This window comes from Diutina rugosa (genome assembly GCF_008704595.1).
Source record: "Diutina rugosa strain CBS 613 chromosome Unknown scaffold3_size541584, whole genome shotgun sequence".
Lineage (NCBI taxonomy): Eukaryota > Fungi > Ascomycota > Pichiomycetes > Serinales > Debaryomycetaceae > Diutina > Diutina rugosa.
Genome location: NW_022995077.1, coordinates 365538 through 380967, shown reverse-complemented (window position 1 = coordinate 380967; position 15430 = coordinate 365538). Strand labels below are relative to the sequence as shown.

General features: G+C 48.7%; 8 protein-coding genes across 8 annotated transcripts; 6 read left to right on the top strand and 2 right to left on the bottom strand. All coding sequences in view use genetic code 12, as the record gives it.

The window, feature by feature from the left end:
- Window positions 1–171: 171 nt before the first annotated feature.
- On the bottom strand, window positions 172–2331 carry CTN1 (carnitine O-acetyltransferase; the record flags this gene model as incomplete). Its single annotated transcript, XM_034159111.1, has 1 exon — window positions 172–2331. The coding sequence occupies one exon, from the start codon at window positions 2329–2331 to the stop codon at window positions 172–174; it is 2160 nt and encodes a 719-aa protein (XP_034014487.1).
- Window positions 2332–4147: 1816 nt separating this feature from the next.
- Window positions 4148–6319, top strand: DIURU_000819 (uncharacterized protein; the record flags this gene model as incomplete). Its single annotated transcript, XM_034159109.1, has 1 exon — window positions 4148–6319. One exon carries the CDS (start codon window positions 4148–4150, stop codon window positions 6317–6319), a length of 2172 nt encoding a protein of 723 aa, XP_034014486.1.
- A 1501-nt stretch (window positions 6320–7820) lies between these two features.
- Window positions 7821–8831, top strand: ANT1 (Ant1p; the record flags this gene model as incomplete). Its single annotated transcript, XM_034159108.1, has 1 exon — window positions 7821–8831. The coding sequence occupies one exon, from the start codon at window positions 7821–7823 to the stop codon at window positions 8829–8831; it is 1011 nt and encodes a 336-aa protein (XP_034014485.1).
- Window positions 8832–9765: 934 nt separating this feature from the next.
- On the top strand, window positions 9766–10203 carry RPS23A (40S ribosomal protein uS12; the record flags this gene model as incomplete). Its single annotated transcript, XM_034159107.1, has 1 exon — window positions 9766–10203. One exon carries the CDS (start codon window positions 9766–9768, stop codon window positions 10201–10203), a length of 438 nt encoding a protein of 145 aa, XP_034014484.1.
- A 245-nt stretch (window positions 10204–10448) lies between these two features.
- On the bottom strand, window positions 10449–11561 carry DIURU_000816 (uncharacterized protein; the record flags this gene model as incomplete). Its single annotated transcript, XM_034159106.1, has 1 exon — window positions 10449–11561. One exon carries the CDS (start codon window positions 11559–11561, stop codon window positions 10449–10451), a length of 1113 nt encoding a protein of 370 aa, XP_034014483.1.
- Window positions 11562–11963: 402 nt separating this feature from the next.
- MED22 (Med22p) lies at window positions 11964–12305 on the top strand (the record flags this gene model as incomplete). Its single annotated transcript, XM_034159105.1, has 1 exon — window positions 11964–12305. One exon carries the CDS (start codon window positions 11964–11966, stop codon window positions 12303–12305), a length of 342 nt encoding a protein of 113 aa, XP_034014482.1.
- A 447-nt stretch (window positions 12306–12752) lies between these two features.
- DIURU_000814 (mitochondrial 37S ribosomal protein uS7m) lies at window positions 12753–13481 on the top strand (the record flags this gene model as incomplete). The annotated part of the gene is made up of 1 exon (XM_034159104.1): window positions 12753–13481. One exon carries the CDS (start codon window positions 12753–12755, stop codon window positions 13479–13481), a length of 729 nt encoding a protein of 242 aa, XP_034014481.1.
- A 547-nt stretch (window positions 13482–14028) lies between these two features.
- Window positions 14029–15366, top strand: DIURU_000813 (ubiquinol--cytochrome-c reductase subunit; the record flags this gene model as incomplete). The annotated part of the gene is made up of 1 exon (XM_034159103.1): window positions 14029–15366. The coding sequence occupies one exon, from the start codon at window positions 14029–14031 to the stop codon at window positions 15364–15366; it is 1338 nt and encodes a 445-aa protein (XP_034014480.1).
- Between the last annotated feature and the right edge of the window lie 64 nt (window positions 15367–15430).

Genomic DNA, 15430 nt, shown 5'->3' with positions numbered 1-15430 from the left:
TGCGGGGTATCGTTTTGTGTATATATAGACCACGAACACAGATTAGACATACCATTTAATGAACACAACCATTAGCCTTCCAAGTAGTTAGTAAAATGCATCATATATCAAAATAAATAAATAAATAAATAGGGTAAATAAATAAGTGAATAAATAAGTAAGATGATCCTCCTAGTATTCAGACAAACGCAACTTCTTTCCAATTTCCCGATTGGAGAACGAAGAGTTTTGCCGGTTCAAGAACGGAGGTTCAGGGATGTGACCCTGCGACTTAATGTCGTCGTCGCCCATGTCAAAGTACCCGTACCCACCAAGCAACGTCGACAAGTTGATCGACTTCGACCGCACAAGCAGCGGCTTGCGCTGCGCCGCCTTCATCGCGGTGTCCTCAAGCTTAACTTGCTTCCACATGTTGAGGATCTCGTTGAAGTACAGCTCAAGCGTCACCAAGAACCGTTCGGTTTGGCGGTGCTTCAGCGACACACAAATCGAGATCGAGTCTTCCTTGATAATGTAGCCAATACCAAACCCATTGGCACTGACGGGACCAAAGCCGAACAAACGCAACGACGGGTTACCACAGTTGGAGGTGGAGATGACGGTGGTGTTAAGCTTGTCCCAGCCCAAGTCAGCGAAGATTTCGGGGAGCTCAGTGATTTGAGGAGCGCTCTTTTCGTCAATGCCGCCACCAACAATGGTTTCGTTCAGCAGACCTTCGTCTCCATCGTCATCGTTGGCGTGGTCGTCCATGTAACGTTTCCAGATGCAGAACAAACCGTAAAGGTGACGGTCGACCCCTCTACCCGAGCTAGCACGCTTGGTTTGCGCCGAGTGGGCAGTACAGGCGTCGCTGAGGAATTGAAGCTTGTCCTTGTTGGTAACTTCAGCATCAAAGAACTTACGAACAAAGTAGTTCAGTTCTTCCGACACGGTTCTGATGGCTTCAGTACGGCCGTGGAAGAAGTTCTTGGTCATCGCCGGTTCGTAAGTGCATTCAACTTTACCGTACAAGGCGTAGTAAGTAGCCTGGAACGCCATCTGGACGAAGGCATCGGGAGAGTATTTCATCTTCTTGATCTGGTTCAGCCCGTAGTTGGTGAACTCGAGGTGCTTGAATTCGTTTTGGTTGATCAAGTCCGAGAGACGAGTCTCACCGAAACGAAGAGCAAGCAGAAGATCAGGAGTCAATTCCCATTCAAGCTTTCTGGGGATGGTGACCAAGTTCTGGCGCGACACGTCTTCGCCCAGAGCCTTGAGTTCCTTCCACAACAGCGGGGCGTTGCCGTTGATCGAGTGGGCAAACAGCAAGATCAGGTCGGTGTAGATGTCCGATACGAATCTGAGCACGGTGTGGCCGTCGATACCGGTGTGTTCAAAGTTGATCCCCGCCTTACCGTTCTTAGTAATGATGATTTGCAACTTGTCGTACCAGCGGTTGGTGCACGTACCCACCTGGATACCTTTATCCAAAATCAGCAACCCACACAACATGTTCTTGGACAACACCGACAAATCGTTGATTTCCAAGTCGTCGAGGCAGAGCACAAAGAGCGCCAGGTCGATGATTTGTAAGATCTCACTGTTGGTGGCGTTATTGGCAATTTGGTGCATACGAGCGTGAGCCCACGCCCGACGGTTTTCAGTGGTAAGCACACCAAACAGTTGGCGAGCCACTTCGGCGGGGGGAGCCGCTTGCGAGTCGTGGATGATCAGAGTGAAGTTGACCATGAGTTCCAGGTCCAGCAAAATAATATTGTTGTCGTGGTCCAAGACGTCGAACCAGTAGATCTGCAGTCTCAGCATGACGATGATGTGGTTCAGGCTCGGGTCCAGTTGCATCACGCACCCGTCGGCGGTGGGGATTCTTGCGGCACCAAACAATTTTTGGTACTGGTACATACAAAGAGGTTTGCCTCTGATGGTGTCGGGGGTCAACGTCTCGTTCTTCAACGCCTGGATAAACTTAAGCGCCAGCACCGTCAACGTCGTCGCCCGCTTCACCTGAGGGTTCAGCGACAGCTCGTTGTTGAAAGGGTCGTCTTCAAGCAAAAAGAACGGGTTGAGGTTGAGCACCACCGGCAGGTCGTAGTTCAAGTAGGAGTCATACCAGAATTGTTCGATGTACAGGGGACGGTTCTCGGCGTATTTGCGCAATTCCAGGTCCAAGTAAGGGCCGACGCCGTTCAAAAACTTGGCCACGGCGACCTTAGTGTCTTCGTGTTCCTTCTCCGTCTGGAGCGGCTTGAGCACTTTGAGATACTGTTTGCAGGTGTCCTCAAGGTCAGGGATAGGGAGCTTCTCGAGCTGGTCCTGGAGAGAGTACGTCGCCATGGTGGGTAGGTGGGTGGGGGGCGATGTGGACGTTATATAGATTTCGGACCTCGCCGGAGTTTCTTAGTGCGCGTAGGAGGTGGCCCCAGGTCGTGTCCCGGCCCAAACTCTGGGGTAAGGCGCATAGGCCCGCTGTAATCAGCGACTCCGATTGGCTGCGGGCTCGGAGTATGATAGCGGCTGCCCCACACACTTCTGCCGCTCGCTGGGTAAAAGTGGGGCAAGATCGAGTGGGGCATCGCCAATGGTTATGAGGGCGTCATATCTCGAAGCTTATATACTTGGGTGACACCTTCTCGAAGCTATTTTATCCTAAAACCCCTGCCTACTGAAACTAACCGTTTGTCATCCAAACGTTATCAAAAGGCGGGCTGCGCCTGTGTTTTTGATGCATTGTTAGTCTCCACGCCGAAAAAAAAAGACTCGGGACCTGCACAGTTTTCTCGGACTTTGGCACGGACGAATCCCGGGACCATCGGGTGCGTCGATGGGGGAGGCGAGCGCATTCTTAATTGTAAACTAGAATTACCACCTCCAGAAACATTCCATTGAATACGATATAGTTTCAGGTCTACCGGGTAAGCGGCACCAAGCGGTACCGCTAATGTACCTCTGGCGATGTGTCCTGCAAGCGCCGACCACTCATGTGTCGGACATTAACTATCGACCTATCATATAACTTATGCGCCCTACCCCCTGATGTCTCAGTCATTGCAACGATGCGGGCCCTGCTAACTAATTTGATATACCCCTTTTGCTTGGTCGAGTAATTTATTGTCTAAAGTATCGTGTCTTTGCTGGGTTAAGAGCGATGCATTTCCTCGACCTTCTTCGGCCTCGGAGTTAGCTTAAGACCAGAGAGCCTCAGTGGGGGCTCATCGCCGAGCTCAAAAGGGATATTGTAGTGACTTGCGGCGATTAGCCCACCATTTCATAAGTCCTTATGACCTTGATGGTATTTAGACTCAGCCACGACGGTCGAAATTGATATCCCCGGATCAAGTCTCGTGCAATTATTATGGCTCGGTCGGCAAGGCGGTCGAGCGGTTGAGTCATTATACGTCAGTAACGCGCTTGCACCTACACGATTTTGTGAAGAAATAACCTCTTGGCTACGCCACAAAATTAATGAAACCTTGACAGCTGATTAATCTGTGTGGTTTCTCTGATAATCCGATAGAATCTGACCATTATCTTCACTGGAATACATGTCAATATTCCAAAAAAAAATCTTCTAGGGTCTTGACCAATTGTGGCTTCGGAATAATTGGGTTTTTTCGTCACACTACGTCCAATTGTTGAACACGTTTTCGATTCGCTTTGTTTTCATCATTTTGCGAATGTTTCCGCAAAGCCGAAAAAAAAACCTGATTGATGGGAAAGTCGACATATTGCCGAAATTCTCGGTTGAAATTACTTGAGTATGTTTAGCCATGACAAAGAATGCAATAAATGAGATTTTTGAGCGCATTTAAGCGCAGGGGCACTATCCAGGATTACCTATGAGGTACTATAAAGCGAGACTAATTTTTTGCCGTAACCTCTCGATAGCTTAGCTGGTAGAGCGTGAGACTGTAATGGAATTGTCATCTCAAGGTCGCGTGTTCGACTCACGCTCGGGAGATTCTTTTTTTCAATCCTCTGTAAAGGAAGTCGTCAGAAACCCGTCCAATCAACTGGTATAGATTATTCCACGCATCAGATATCTCACAGAGTCTGAATTTTTCATTTTCTTAGCTGGATCGCTCCACAATTTATCACCCCATATTTTGGCCCCCGCACCATTAAGATTCCCGAGGTCGCATCTCATCGCTGCATGGAGAACCACCAATTGGACGAGCAACCAGATGAACCCGCAACAGCATATCCGCCTCCTAAAGATGAGGAGTTCATCTCCAATATCCTTCCGTCTTACCATATGTTTCAACTGACCATCCTGAAACATCTCCGCCCGCTGAACGAAAACTTTTCGGATGAGCCTCCCGTATACGAGGATCTGGTGCCTCTGCTGGCAGTCACCACGCCAGGACCATCAACACCCTTTTCGTTACTGACGGTGGTGCTGCCCCTGGATTACCCGCAACAGGTGGACGATCTGTTTTTCCCGATTCACGATACTGATGAGCAGTCTCAAGGGTACGAAAATACGATCCTCGCCAATATCCACAAGCTCCCTAACTTGAGTAAAAGGGATATGCACGTGCTGAATTCGCTTGAGATCAATATCACGGTGACCCAGAACGTTTGTCAGATCGGCCAGAAACCAACAATCATCAACCCTCTGGACTATGAATACTCACAAGGTGATTTCATCCACGGATACGTCACCATCTTAAATAAGCTGGACACGCCGATCCCATTTGATATGGTGTACGTTTGCTTTGAAGGAAGTATCGTTGTGTTGGAAAACAAGCGCGGTTTAATCGACACTGAGACTCCTCACACAGTATTTAAGTTTCTCAGTACCCTTGATCTTTTCGCTCTGTGGACGTTTGCCAATATCGACCGTTTAGCTACTGATAAAGGTGATCCTCATGATTGGTGTTACGGCGAAATTGACCCTCAGGACGGTACTTATTTAAGTATTGATGCTAAGCGTCTACTTCTTCCTGGTCTCACATATAAACGGATGTTCTCATTCCGTATACCCGAAAAGCTTCTTGATGATGCATGTGACCCTCATGGGTTTGCTCTCCACACCGAGTTACCATCTACCCTCGGCGTTCCTCGTCATCTGATCCCTCCCTCAGTGCTTTTGGCGGCTAAAGAACTGCTGGTGCGCGATTTCAGCTTTGCCGACACTTCAGTGAACTACTCGGTTGACTGTCGGATTATCGGTAAAGCGCTGGAGTACCAGTTTGCTGTGTCAGGCCAGGATCAGTACGTGGTGGCCCAGGAGAAGCTGTTACCGGTGAGAGTGGTACCCCACACAAATCTTGAAATCGTGTACATGCGCAAAACCCTTGAGGATGAGGCTAGAGTGTTCTATAAAGCACTTTGTGATCTTGTACGAGAGAAAGTGAACATGGGCCAGGACCTCTTGAAATTACCGCAAAAACGTCGTTTAGCGTGGCTTAACCGGGCCACAGCGTCAGCTAAGATTCAACAATTATATGAAGTGACAGGATCACAAAACAAACGGCCCCTCGATAACGAGAAAGCCGCCGAGAACTTATATCGGCACTTGAGCCCTTACAAAAAGAAGCTGTTGACGGGGCTGTCAAAACTATTAGGGATCATCGCATTGACGACCCCGAAACAGGCTTATACCATTGAATACATACCCCCTTTGAAGCATCGCAAAAAAGGAGCCAACTACGAAACCATCGTCACCGTGCCCGTGGAACTCTGCTTCTATCCTGAGGAACAGGGAAAATCGCCTCCGGAGGTGAAACTGACGCTGTGCGAGCTTATGGTGCTCACCGTTCGACTGAAGCGCCACCCGTTTCCGTTTGAAATCGTCCACGATATGTGTTTCCACTCAGAAGAAGTCGACACCAAACGCCGCGAAGCAGACACGTTTGACGACATCGTTATCAAGCCGTTTACCGAGTACTCCCAGCAACTCTCCCAGCTCATCAAGAGTGTGGGCAACGACACGTTTCGGCTCGAGTCTCAAGTATACCGCGACGTCAAGCTGGTAGCCACCGCGACGTCAAAGACGGTGACGCTACTGGTGCGAGACCTGGCGGTACAGGTGATACAGAGAAGCGCCAGCCTGTGTGGTGTTCACACCGCCCCTCAGCTCATCGCATGGCTGGACCATGGAGACTACAAGAGCAAGTCGTTTGCCCTTAGAGTTGATCTTGGAGAGTTATACATCAAGGGAAGTGATAAGCAGCTGGAGCAGATCACGTTGGTGCCGAGTTCTCAGCTGTGTTTGGTGGCACGGGTATACTACTTGAGAGTGGTAGTGAAGTTGACGCTGGGAGAACTGCCGTTCGTCCACGTACCGGTGTACATAGAAAAGCGGGCCCCGCAATTATAGGTTATATTTATAGATATTTATCGGAATCGCATCAATATTCATTTCTAACACAATTGGAACATCGTGTTGACTATCATAAGTGTAAAGCAATTTAAATGAAAGCTTTTCTCAAAAACTGTTGGTTTGAGACGGCATTTGCTCCACAAATAACAACGTTATTGGCTACGGTGAATGGCAACAAGGATGATGATGATGTGGCGAACACCACATCTAATTGAAGACTTCGATTCGGTATTTGAGCCATCTCTAATTGATGCCTTAAATCTCGTAGGCTATTTCACATCCCAATTGTTAGTAGCGCTAGGTGCCGCTTTGGTCACGTACCCATAAACTGAATATTACTTAGATTCAATATTAGAAAATTGGGTGAGTTTCTCTTTAGATCAGTATGTTTTAGGATTGCGTGCAATGGTTGTGAGACATTACAGAGAAGCTTACCAACGGGTCACCTAGGAGATTCTGGTGCAGACGGAAGAAACTTCCGAGACAGTCTACGCCAATTGAGGGAAAAACTAAAGGTGTTTGCATAGTATAAAGCCGCGCTTGGTTGCAAAGTCGGTTTTATCGTGTGCCATTCGGAATATATATCTTTATTGCACGAGCCTCAACCGAACATGGTTTTTTTAAGTGACTTTAAATGACATCAATAAAATCATCGAGAGGTATTTTCGAGGCACCGATGCCTGACATCGGTATTGGTCACTGATGGCAGTGGTGGTGACCAAGCTTTTCATTCAGCCGCGACCGAACCCCACTATTTACCTCAAGCCGGGCCGAGCCTTATCGCGTTTGACGTCACTGCACTGCTATCATTCCCCAAACGTCAACCATCACCGGAGCGAGTGCCGTGGATAAGTCTCAAAACTTTGCATATTGCCGTCATAACAACTAGAAGGTTACAACCAAATAGTACTTCACGACTGGTGTTAGTTTTGTAGGCTCTCCACGTGTGTCCCCACACTGGGGTTGCCTGCCACAAAACCCTTGGTGGTCACCCCTCATACAGACATATTTTTTCGGGGTGCAGTTCCGAGCAACTCCTCATTTGTTGACGGCGAGGCCATCAAGCAAACCCTGCTCTAGACATCATCGCTAGAGATTCGCGGTGAACTTGGCTGGCTAGCCAACGTAGAATTTAGCCTAAAATGACGACAATTACTCCTACAAAACACGATACAATCGCCTTATAATGACTACAAGTCTTCAAGTCCACCAACACACCTTCATTTATCGCTTAAATCCATCTAAAAACTCTATCTTCGTGGGGAGTTGTTTCTTTATGGGGATGATGGTGGAGTAACCTCACATAACACAATTTTTTTTTTTTTTTTCGTGTGGGGTAGGCCGCTTGCCGCTAGTTTTCCGTTACTTACCCTCGGGTCGCATATGGGGAAATCGGGCCTCGGCACATCACATGCACGAGTATTTAATATGAATAAGGCTCCCCGCGCATCAATTAATCGAGATTGTCGTGGTTGTGGCTTACTAGAACACAGCGATTATGACGACGTTGACTCCTCTTGAGAAAGCCGCGTCGGGGGCGTTGGCCCTGGCCATCGCCAACACCGTGGTCTACCCGCTTGACCTTTCCAAAACCATCATCCAGACCCAGGTGAAGCAACCGCCCCCGAAGCCGAAGACCGACGACAAGTCGCAGACGCTGCTGGAACTGGAGCTGGACGCCGACCTGGTGTTCCGTCAGAAATACGACAAAAAGCACCACGACCTCAAGTACAAGAACACCGTCGACGTGCTCAAAAAGATCTACCAGAAGAAGGGGATCTTGGGGTGGTACCACGGGCTTTTGACCACGATCTTCGGGTCGGCAGTGCAAAACTTCGCCTACTTCTACTGGTACACCATTGTTCGGAGAGTCTACCACAACTTATACAAGACCGCCGCCCCGCTGACAATTACCGAGTTGGGCTTAGGGGCGCTTGCGGCGGCGATTTCCCAGCTCTTCACCATGCCCATTGGCGTGGTGACCACCGCTCAACAGACGTCCAAGGAACACAAGAGCGTGTGGCAAATCGCCCGTGAAATCGTCGAAAACGACGGCATCACTGGGTTGTGGCGCGGGTTGAAGGTGTCGTTGGTGTTGTGCATCAACCCCAGTATCACCTACGGGTCGTACGAACGGCTCAAGCAGGTGTTGTTCCCCGGGCGCCTGATCATCAAGCCCCAGGAGGCGTTCTTTTTGGGGATGTGCGCTAAGTCGTTGGCGACGTTGGCCACCCAGCCGCTTATCGTGCTGAAGGCGATGTTGCAGAAGAAGCGTGACGTGAAGAAGGTGGGCAACAAGGTGATCAAGGGCACCGACGACACCTACTTCGAAACTTTCCCGCAAGCCCTTCAACACTTGTGGGCCACCGAACGGGTTAAGGGGTTGTACAAGGGTGTTGCCCCTCAATTGGTGAAGGGGGTGTTCGTTCAAGGGTTGTTATTTATGTTCAAGGACCAGATTGACATGTTGTTTATGTTCTTGCTCCAGGCGCTCAAGGGCAAGAAGTAAGCCTATTGACTAGGCGAATTTATATTATAGACCAAATGCGGAAACAATGCATAACTGATTTTATGGAAAACCCCCCAATGTTTTGATTGTAGTCGATAAACGTGCGTGGCGGTGTCTCGCTTCAATATGTCACATGCGTTATCTCCGGTGTGGCTGCGAAAATGGCAGTTTGAAAGCGCAAATGATATCGAGGTGTGGGTAGCCCTGAAAAGCGTGAGCAACGTATAGCTCTAACTATCACGAGCACGATAATGGGCATGTGATGACAAAAGCTCGTACCGCTATCTGTGACTGTTTAGAATATGTAACAGATAGAGTCGATAACACGGGTCTAGTCGATCAACATTTCACCAAATTTTACCATATTTCGCTAAATCTAGATTGTCGACACTCGGTGACAATACAAGATGGGATGGAAACCCCACATTTTAAGACCTGGTTCGAAAAGTACATCGTGGCCATGGGTGTATAAACTAGAAGTTGATCAAGATATCATTGAAGAAAGTACCTTGAAAGGTTGAATACTGAAAACCCTAAAACGTGTCCAAGTCTAAAGACCCACAGAGAAATTATGATCACTTTCATTGAAGTGGCATACGTTACCCACCTCAACTGGCACCTGGCATCTCATCTAGTTCAAGCCACACGACTGTCGCGGTTCCGCAAAAGCAATTTGAGTTGAATCCTTGGAAAGATCACACGCTACGGAACAATAAAGGAGAGTAGCAGTTTGTCAATACAGTAGTTTGCTGGTTATGATAACTTTTCAACAACTTTTACTAAGTTTCCCGTTGGTTTTAATGTCGATTTGTGTGAAATGATTTTGACCACGTGATTAGGGTTACACCCTAACATTTCTATGCACACCGAGGGCCCGCACACAACCACGAAAAACACTTCTGCGAAAAATTCTTCAGTAACCAACCAAGTCAATATGGGTAAGGGTAAGCCTAGAGGGCTTAACGCTGCTAGAGCCTTGAGAACTTCGAGACGTGACAACAGATGGGCTGACCAACAATACAAGGCCAGACTTTTGGGTACCGCCTACAAGTCGTCGCCCTTCGGTGGCACCTCGCACGCCAAGGGGATTGTCCTCGAAAAGATTGGTGTTGAAGCCAAGCAACCCAACTCCGCTATCAGAAAGTGTGTCAGAGTTCAATTGATCAAGAACGGTAAGAGAGTCACCGCCTTCGTCCCCAATGACGGTTGTCTTAACTACGTCGACGAAAACGACGAAGTCTTGCTCGCCGGTTTCGGTAGAAGAGGTAAGGCTAAGGGTGATATCCCCGGTGTCCGTTTCAAGGTCGTCAAGGTCTCGGGTGTGTCGCTTTTGGCTTTGTGGAAGGAAAAGAAGGAAAAGCCCAGATCGTAATCTTCCTTCTTCCAAAGCATAATTAGTATAATAGATATAAAAAGGTTCGGATAAACTATCAGTAGTCATCAGGAGGCGGTGATGTATGCCGTCAACTCGTAAGAGAAATTCTGGTACATTAAAATTTTCCATTTGAAAAAAAAAAATCGTGGATTGCCGCACTACGAAGGGCTTATGGCCTGATCTAGGAGAATTTTATATTAAAACCCAAAATTATAACCCATTATAAATAACTTTATATTACATTAAACCATTTGCGCCAAAGCCTTGACAAGCTTAGGCGTGTTTTCAATAGCTTCGGTGGGTAAATCGTATTCGTCACCCAGCTCGACAATCACCCCAGCCACGGTGGGGTGCACCAGCATGATGTGGCGAAGCTTGGTTTCCACCAGTTCGTACTCGGCGTTACCCAAGCTACCAACATCGATCATGACGGGACGATCGCCCACTTTAGCTAAAATCTCGTCGATTTGCAGGAAGCACATCTTGGTGACGTTGACGACAACGAAAGTGTCTTCGTTACCAGTGGTGCCCATAACCGCGACAAGCCCTTGCTTGGTGATGTTCATAAAGTGGTGAGGGTTCTTTGATGCCAGCATCGAGTCAAAACACAGTTGGAGCTTGTGGTTGTAGGTGATTTCAGAGTAGAGGGTATCATCGTCATGGCAGGCAAAGCCGACGGGGAACTGGATGCCCAGAGCGATTTCGCGGTGGAGCTGCAGTTCACAAAGCAGCAGCAGTACTAGCAGCATGCTGAAGATGTCGTCGAAGTAGTGATGCAGCAACAAGTCCTGAGTCTGACCGACGAGGGGGAGCCTCAGGGCCATCTCGAGGAGCAACTCACGCGTCAGAGGAAGACCGTGGCCCACTTCAAACAGAGCGCTAGTACCATTGTATTTCAGGGAAAAATTGGTTCTCATACAGAGTTGGATGTTCTCGCAAGCCATCGTCGGGATCCATCTCGAACACTCTTGCGCCTGGTAAGGGTCACGGATCCGCCGGGGACCCACCACTACTAACAAGTCACCCTTACCGTGAATACGATCCAGCACCCGGTGACGGTGATTGAGGATTTCTTCCGCAAGCTTAGCATCAATGGGGAGCATATACTTTTGCATCAAGTCGGGCGCGGGGACGTGGATGAGCGGTTCGCCCAGGAATCTGATAGGAGGCTGGTATTGTTCTTCTTCCTCTTCAGCTTCATCACACAGTAAAAGCTCTTCGTAGGCGTCTTCCTCTTCGCCGTCGCTATCACTGATACGATCAAGCTTCAGGCCCACGGTGGAGAGGTGGGTGGTGCTACCCAAGGTGGCCAAACTGTATAACAGCAGCAACGACTGGTTTGTTGATTTGACCATGGTGCTTGTTCAGGGGGGGCTTCAAGTGAAAGATGTACTCTCAGGCAATGGACTTTTATCTGTTCTAGGTGAGTCACTGCATATGCTGAAAAAGAAAAAAAAACGCTCCAAATGCGGCTAAGAATGCTCCGGTTTATAATGGCAATTATTGTCGATGGAGAAAGGGTAGTGGGATTATGGTTCGATTTATGATGTTCGAATTATCAATTTGATCAACATACCAGAGAAAGTCGTGGTTGTTTTAGTAAGATCAAACTAGTATCAGGAGATATACGCTTATGAGCGGCTTTTGGCGGGTGGTTTTGGTGTGCACACGACAATGCGACCGATCGAGCAAAACGGTCAGAATAAGGCTGATATACACTTCAAGGCTAGCTGCTTCCCCACTGTGTCCAGCCTTCAATGAAGCCTCAATCCATAACCTTGCTTAAGAAGATTGACAGCGATGTTGAACAGATACTCAATACATTTTTGAACATTTTTGAGATCCTGCACAGCGCCGACAAGAACCGTGAACAGCTCGCCGTCGAACTGTTGACTATTGAACTGGATGCTCTCAATATCATCAGATTATGTGAAGATCTACTTAATATATCACGTGGTCTCAAAGAACAGTGGGTGTTGGGATCGATGAAGGTTGACGCAGCCCCGTCAGCTGATGACGTTGACACTGACAAAGTGTTTTGTCAGTTTAATGCATTGACCGAAGCGATCAGTAAGTTTGCCAAACCCGAAGAGGCATAAACGCTGTGATAATACTTGCCATTAGTCTTTAACTTCTTGGTAACCGAATGAGTAAGTGCAATTTGTTGGGAGACTGCTATTATGCTACCAAAGATTCAGTCACCCTTAACATAAACAACTTACTGTTTCGAGTATTGTTGACTTACAAGGAAATAATGCAATCGAAACTTTTTGAGTCGGACTAGGTAAGGCGACAAGAGAATACATTCTCATTACCTCATACAAATTGCATACTATGAGATCGTGATGTCGAGCGCGATCAAACTCAATCAGTCGATGAAGACACACACGGGGGACAGAAATATAGATACACGAATAGATTTAACCATAATCACGAATCATCAATAATATAAAACCTTACGACTATTAATTCTCCCATCTCCTCATGCTTTTTTGCATTCACCTCCACTATCAAATTCATCGGGTGCGAATTTTTCATCACGCCAAATGCTTAGATCGACGTTGTCGTTGGCCCGGGCCCACGGGCTCCGCAGCTCGCGGGTGTTCTATTCGACCAAGCCGGTGTCGTTGACGGCACAGGTGATGCCTTTGGACAAGGAACTGGTGCTGGAAGCCGATGTCGACGAGTGGTTGTCTGCGGTGCAAAAGCTTAAGAAGGGCAAAGTGCAAGTGGAAACCCCTACTGAGGTCTACCTCTCGCAAATGACCCACCCGGAAACGTTTTTGGAACAAAAGAATGAGCCTACGGAAGCTCAGCTCGCCGAAGTGGCCCAATACGAAGGTACTCCCATCCCTGCCAGGGAAGACCCAGTGGTTAAGGCGTTGACCAATATGATTATGCGTGACGGTCGTAAGGCTAAGGCGGAAAAGGTTGTTCAAAGAGCTCTTTACATGGTGTACCTCCGGACCCGTCAAAACCCCGTACAATTATTAACTACTACTCTCGATAAGTTGGCACCTGTGGTGACTACGCGGGTGGAAAAGACTGGTTTTGCTAAGAATAAGGTTGTCCCCGTGCCCTTGACCAAGAAGCAACGTAACCGTATGGCTATCACCTGGATCTTGGACGGTGCTTCCAAGAAGAAGTCTAACGATGGTGCCGTGCGGTTAGCTGAGGAGATCGTCGCTGCCTACGAAGGTAAGCTGCTGGGCTACGAGAAGTTGGCGCAAATGCACCGTACCGCCATGCAACAAAGAGCCTACATCAAGTTTTAGAGCATTTGTACATAGATATTTGGCATTTATAGCCAAACCCCCCAATACGATATAATGAGAGAAACGCGTAGGCTTGTAGGACTTCTAAGCCTTACATGGTTCTACTGGTCGTCGTATGGTAAATTTTTAACAAAGTAAAATCTTATCTGGCTGGAACTTTGCAATCCTTGAAGAGACACTATGAAAGCTAATCATTACGAGCCCTGCCCAAGATATATTCCAATCGTTAATTTTAAGTAGTGTGCGACTTTCCGGTGTAGTTCCGAGCCTCGATATTGTACATAGACTCATTTAAAATGATGAAATACACGCCATTGAAGTCACCAGAACTGGGGCAACGCTAGTAAAATCTGTAATTGATGCAATTGTGATTGACAATTGACTTAAGCCATTAGTAACCACCCCCTACTTCACGTGACACAATCACCTCACTGGCAACTTCCGGGTATGCCTATAGCTCCGCTCTCATTGGCTGCGCGCCAGCCACTACCCGCTCGAATTTTTCACTACAGATTTCTCAATTGAACCCCCAATCTACCACACGCCAATGATCCGTGGGACTACTGTTCGCTCCGCTGCCAAGCTTGCCGCTCCTCGCCGGATGCTCCTGACCGCCACCGGCGTCACCAAGTTCACCACCCTCTCCAACGGGGTCACCGTGGCCACTGAAACCAACCCCCACGCCACCGCCGCCTCCGTCGGGTTGTACTACGGCGCCGGGCTGAGATCGGAACACACCTTCTCCAACGGGATCTCGGCGTTGACCAACAACATCTTGGCGTCGAAGGCCACCCCCGGCGTCTCGTTGGCGGCGTTGAACGCTCGCGAATACAACGGGGTCATTGCCCAGGTCACCAACGACAACGTCGCCCTCGCCGCCGAAACCCTTTCGGAAATCATCAACCACGCCCCCGAAGTTGTCGCTCAAGCCAACTTCGGTGCCGAAAAGGCTAAGTTGACCGCCGAAGCCGCCGCCGTCGAAAACGACCCCAACGCCAAGGTCGCTTCCCACCTCGTCGCTACCGCCTACCAGGGCTACTCGCTCGGGTTGCCCATCCACGGTACCCCCGAATCGATCCCCGGTTTGCAAGTGGAAGACGCCCAACGCGTGCTCGACAAGCAATTGGTCTCGGCCAACACCGTTGTCGCCGCCGCCGGTAACATCAACCACGACCAGCTTGTGGAATCGTTGGAAAGAAACCTCAAGATCTCGCAAGGCCTCAAGCCCGCCACCCAGCCCGCCACCTTCTTGGGCTCGGAAGTGAGAATGAGAGACGACACCATGCCCAAGGCTTACATCTCGATCGGTGTCAACGGTGAAGCCCTCAACTCGCCCGAATACTACGTGGCCAAGGTTGCCGCCAATGTGTTCAACCTGTTCAACCAAGACTCGACCGTCGCCCACTACACCTCGCCCAAGTTGGCCTCGATCGTGCAAGAATACCACATCGTCGACAAGTACACCCACTTCTCGCACTCGTTCGCCGACGCCGGGTTGTGGGGTTTCCAAGCGGAAATCTCCAACGTCGGCTCCATCGACGACTTCGTCCACTTCACCTTGAAGCAATGGAACAGATTGTCGACCACCATCGGTGACGCCGAAATCGCCAGAGCCAAGAACCAAACCAAGGTGGAAATCTTGGCCGCTTTGAACACCCCCAACGCCGTCGCCAACGACATCGCCTCGAAGATCTTGTTGGCTGGCTACAGAAACTCCGTCCACGAAGCTTTGGAACAAATCGACGCCATCAACACCGAAAAGGTCAAGCAATGGGGTAGAAAGAAGTTGTGGGACAAGGACATCGTCATCTCGGGTACTGGCCAAATCGAAGACTTGTTCGACTACAACAGAAACAGAAACGAAATGGCTGCCCTCAGATTCTAAGCAGTCTCATTGCATCGAGAAAAACATATATATATTTAATTGTATGAAGATAAGACTTCGTGTA